This window comes from Priapulus caudatus, unplaced genomic scaffold (genome assembly GCF_000485595.1).
Source record: "Priapulus caudatus unplaced genomic scaffold, Priapulus_caudatus-5.0.1 Scaffold881, whole genome shotgun sequence".
NCBI classification, from domain to species: Eukaryota; Metazoa; Priapulida; class Priapulimorpha; order Priapulimorphida; family Priapulidae; genus Priapulus; species Priapulus caudatus.
This window is the reverse complement of record NW_014577942.1, coordinates 70,507-73,922: the sequence shown is the minus strand read 5'-3', so window position 1 is coordinate 73,922 and position 3,416 is coordinate 70,507. Positions and strand designations below refer to the sequence as shown.

The following is a 3,416-nucleotide window of genomic DNA, read 5'->3' as shown; positions in this document are numbered from 1 at the left end:
TTGCGTGCGTGCGTGCGAATGTGCGTGTGTGTGTGTGTGTGTGTGTGTGTGTGTGTGTGTGTGCGCGCGTGTGTGCGTTTGAATCGGAGTCAATTTTTACTGCGGCAGCGGTAACTAACTATACGTCTGCCTGCCTACGCGTCTCTCTATTCTATAGGATGCCGCCTTTGCACAGCGGTGTGCGTTTATGTCACCGAGTATAGCGACGGAAATTTAAAAGCATTCAAACGAATACGGCTCTGATCATGTAATACGCCGCGCATCCTTTCACAAAATCCTTTCAACGGCGCATGTTAATGTATATACCTCAAGCTACAGAAGAGTCAATATCGCCGCGTGTGGAGAGGAGAGTTTGAACAGGGATGGGTATAATATATAGCTCTTACGGCTGCGCGTCTTTTGATCTCTGTCGACTCTTGAAAATGAAGACCACGGGGCACTATGCCCTCATCCAGTTTCGACTTCACTTATTTTTAACAACTTATTACTCGATGCTATGAAACCTATAGGGTTAGCGGGAGCACATTTATTGCATTATCATAAGTAGGCTTGACTATATATATATATATATACATGTATATTACGTTCTACGTTATATTATTTATATTATAAGGGCCGTTTTTTGTGACGCGTATGATCTCGGTTCATGTAGCTCTGGTACTATAGCCCTTGTTGCCACAGGCTAAGGCATGTGGCAACAAGGTGTATAGTACTAGAGCTATCAGTTATGGAACATTGTACCGGGTCGTTTCCGTCACTGACAGTTGCGTGAATATGTCGTTTATGTTTTCGTCTCCTATGAATCTATAAATATAAATGTAAAAATTATATATGAATGCACTTCTCATGATCTTTGTTTGTCGCACGCAGGTCCGCTGGCGGGCGCCTTGGTGAACAAGTTCGGCTGCCGCGCCGTGACAATTCTAGGATCGGTAATAGCCTCTTTTGGCTGCATCATCAGCATCTTCGCTCCCAGCCTGGGCTTTCTCTACATCTCCTTCGGTACCATCACTGGTGAGTATTTAAGTCTTCCTTCGCTTAGTCAGGGCTTCTTCTCTGTGATCGATCAGAGATGCTGGCGCTGTCGGTTTCTCTCCTGTCGAACAGAGAGGAATGAAAGCAACCACGAATGATGTAATGTCGTTTTCGTAGAAATCTCGTGTGTAAATCTAGTGATGTAGAGATGTCACGACTAGATTTAACCAGATTTCTCTTTAACAGAATGGATTGTTCTTCGTAATATCAGGAGTAAATAATCACAAAGATTTGTGATTTGGGTTTATTTACTCCCGGAAATACGAATACGTCAGAATTATTAGAAACATTTCTTATAAGTCGACCTTTTTTAACGCTGACGGTTACAATCTCGCTCTTACGTTAGAGCTAGCTCTATAGCGTTATCTCTCCTCATGCCAAGCATGAACACTATATACTCTACAACTGCGTTTAAACGTAGCGAAAAGCGAACGATTTCACATCGTACGTATCTATTGATGTATCGTGAACAAACCTAATATAAGCTCCTGATATCAGTTTAAAAATACGCAGCGTGTGTTTGCAAAGCGCATTATCTCGTTGTAGTACGTGTTGCGTGACAAAATCGACAAAATTGCAAAAATTGAAAAGGGTTGAAACCTATATTTGGTGTTGCTATCTTTGGTTGTTTTATTTTAACGTCGGCGTCATGCATTTGTATCAAGAGTAGATAAATAACGATAATGTTATTTATCTACTCTTGATTTGTATCTACCTAACCCTTGTACTTCTGGGTCACGCTGTCTTGTTTAAACATTCACATTTGATTGCGAATGTACTTTATACCCTCGTGCGGCTGTGTCGCTGTCTGTGCATGGAGAGAATTTAATTAGATCTTAGGTATATAGATGTTTTCAAGAGCTCGTTAACGGGCCATTAATGGGCTCTTGATGTTTTGCATAAACGTGGAGGAGCGTAAATAACACATGTACATCGTAGTTACTAATTGGCTTTGGCCTCATCCACAGGCGGTGCTTTACCGCTCACCCCATCACTCACTCTCTCTCTCTCTCTCTCTCTCTCTCTCTCTCTCTCTCTCTCTCTTAGAGAGAGAGGGGGAGGGGAAATAGAGATAAGTAGAGAGAGAGAGAGAGAGATATAGCCGGTTCTTGCACTTACGGCCGTATGATCACGAGAGATATTCGTAATTGTTATGTAACGGGTCGTCCGACAGACACAGCTGATGACAGACGTATATGGCCGTGCAACCCTTTTCTGTGGTGCCACGTGCTACTCGCGTACGATGGCACTAGTAAATCGGAGGGGAATTTAACTGTAGCTATACCCGGTGTCAACTGGTATAGTACAAAATGCCAAACGCGAATGCACTGCTGCTTCTGAGAACTTGATCTACAAACATAGGGAGAATAAGCTCGATTATCTGCTCTAATATTTGCGAACGCGACCCACAAACCGCGCCACTCACACTTACGAACTTTAATTTGTCTATCAGTCCAACCGTTGTGCAAAATATTTTTCTAAAAATTGAAAAATTGCGTTGCGAAATTTGCCATGCGGTCGGACGTAGTACTTTTGAAAATGTTTAGGTGTAGGCGTATTGCAGACTCGTTTTTATTCGAAACGAAAATTCTGAAAAACAAAAATACATGCAATTAAACGATAGAAAAACTTAAATGGTGCAACTAACGAACGATGTAATTGTCATGTACTATATCGTACCCGCTAAACACACATTACAGGGCCTGTGTTCACAGCAACTCGACACGGCGATCGAAATGACATTTTACTTGTTAGTCGAGTGTGTTCGTTCATTCATCGGGAACTCCGATTTAATTCTGAATGCAATTGAGTTTCGAACGCGCAAACATTCCGCGTGTTGAACAAGCTGGCGCGATATGTGCAAACGGGTCGTGATTGCATTTGCTCAGCACTTGTTCGCCGTGCGTTAAAGTTACGCGAGTTGAAAGGATGTATAGTACCAGACTACCAGTGCTTTATAGTGCGTCGTGCGCGATAAATTAATTCACACTATAGATATGTGCTGTACAGCGTAATACGTTACGTAACCGTATTTATATAGAAGCCACACGCGGTGTCTAGTGTTGCTGATGTCCCAATTACGATTCCTCGCAGCCAAGAACGCGCCGGGAATGTTTCCGCGTAAATACTTGAGCAGAGTTAATCCCGTTTGCGTTGACCATGTGCAAATAGGACTATGTGTTGGGCTGATAGTACCGATGAACTAAGAAGATAAATCCTGCAAAACACGCCTGTACGCAGCAGTGTGTGCGTGCGTGCGTGCGTGCGTGCGTGCGTGCGTGCGTGCGTGTGTGTGCGCGCTTGCGTGCGTGCGTGCGAATGTGCGTGTGTGTGTGTGTGTGTGTGTGTGTGTGTGTGTGTGTGTGTGCGCGCGTGTGTGT

General features: G+C 43.5%; 1 protein-coding gene across 1 annotated transcript in view; it reads left to right on the top strand.

The window, feature by feature from the left end:
* LOC106814187 overlaps positions 1-3,416 on the top strand; it is a 23,480-nt gene that overhangs the window by 2,641 nt on the left and 17,423 nt on the right. Inside the window, exon 2 of the mRNA XM_014818486.1 lies at positions 871-1,014. Within this exon, the coding sequence (XP_014673972.1) occupies positions 871-1,014 (144 nt within the window). The remainder of the gene's footprint in view (positions 1-870; positions 1,015-3,416) is intronic.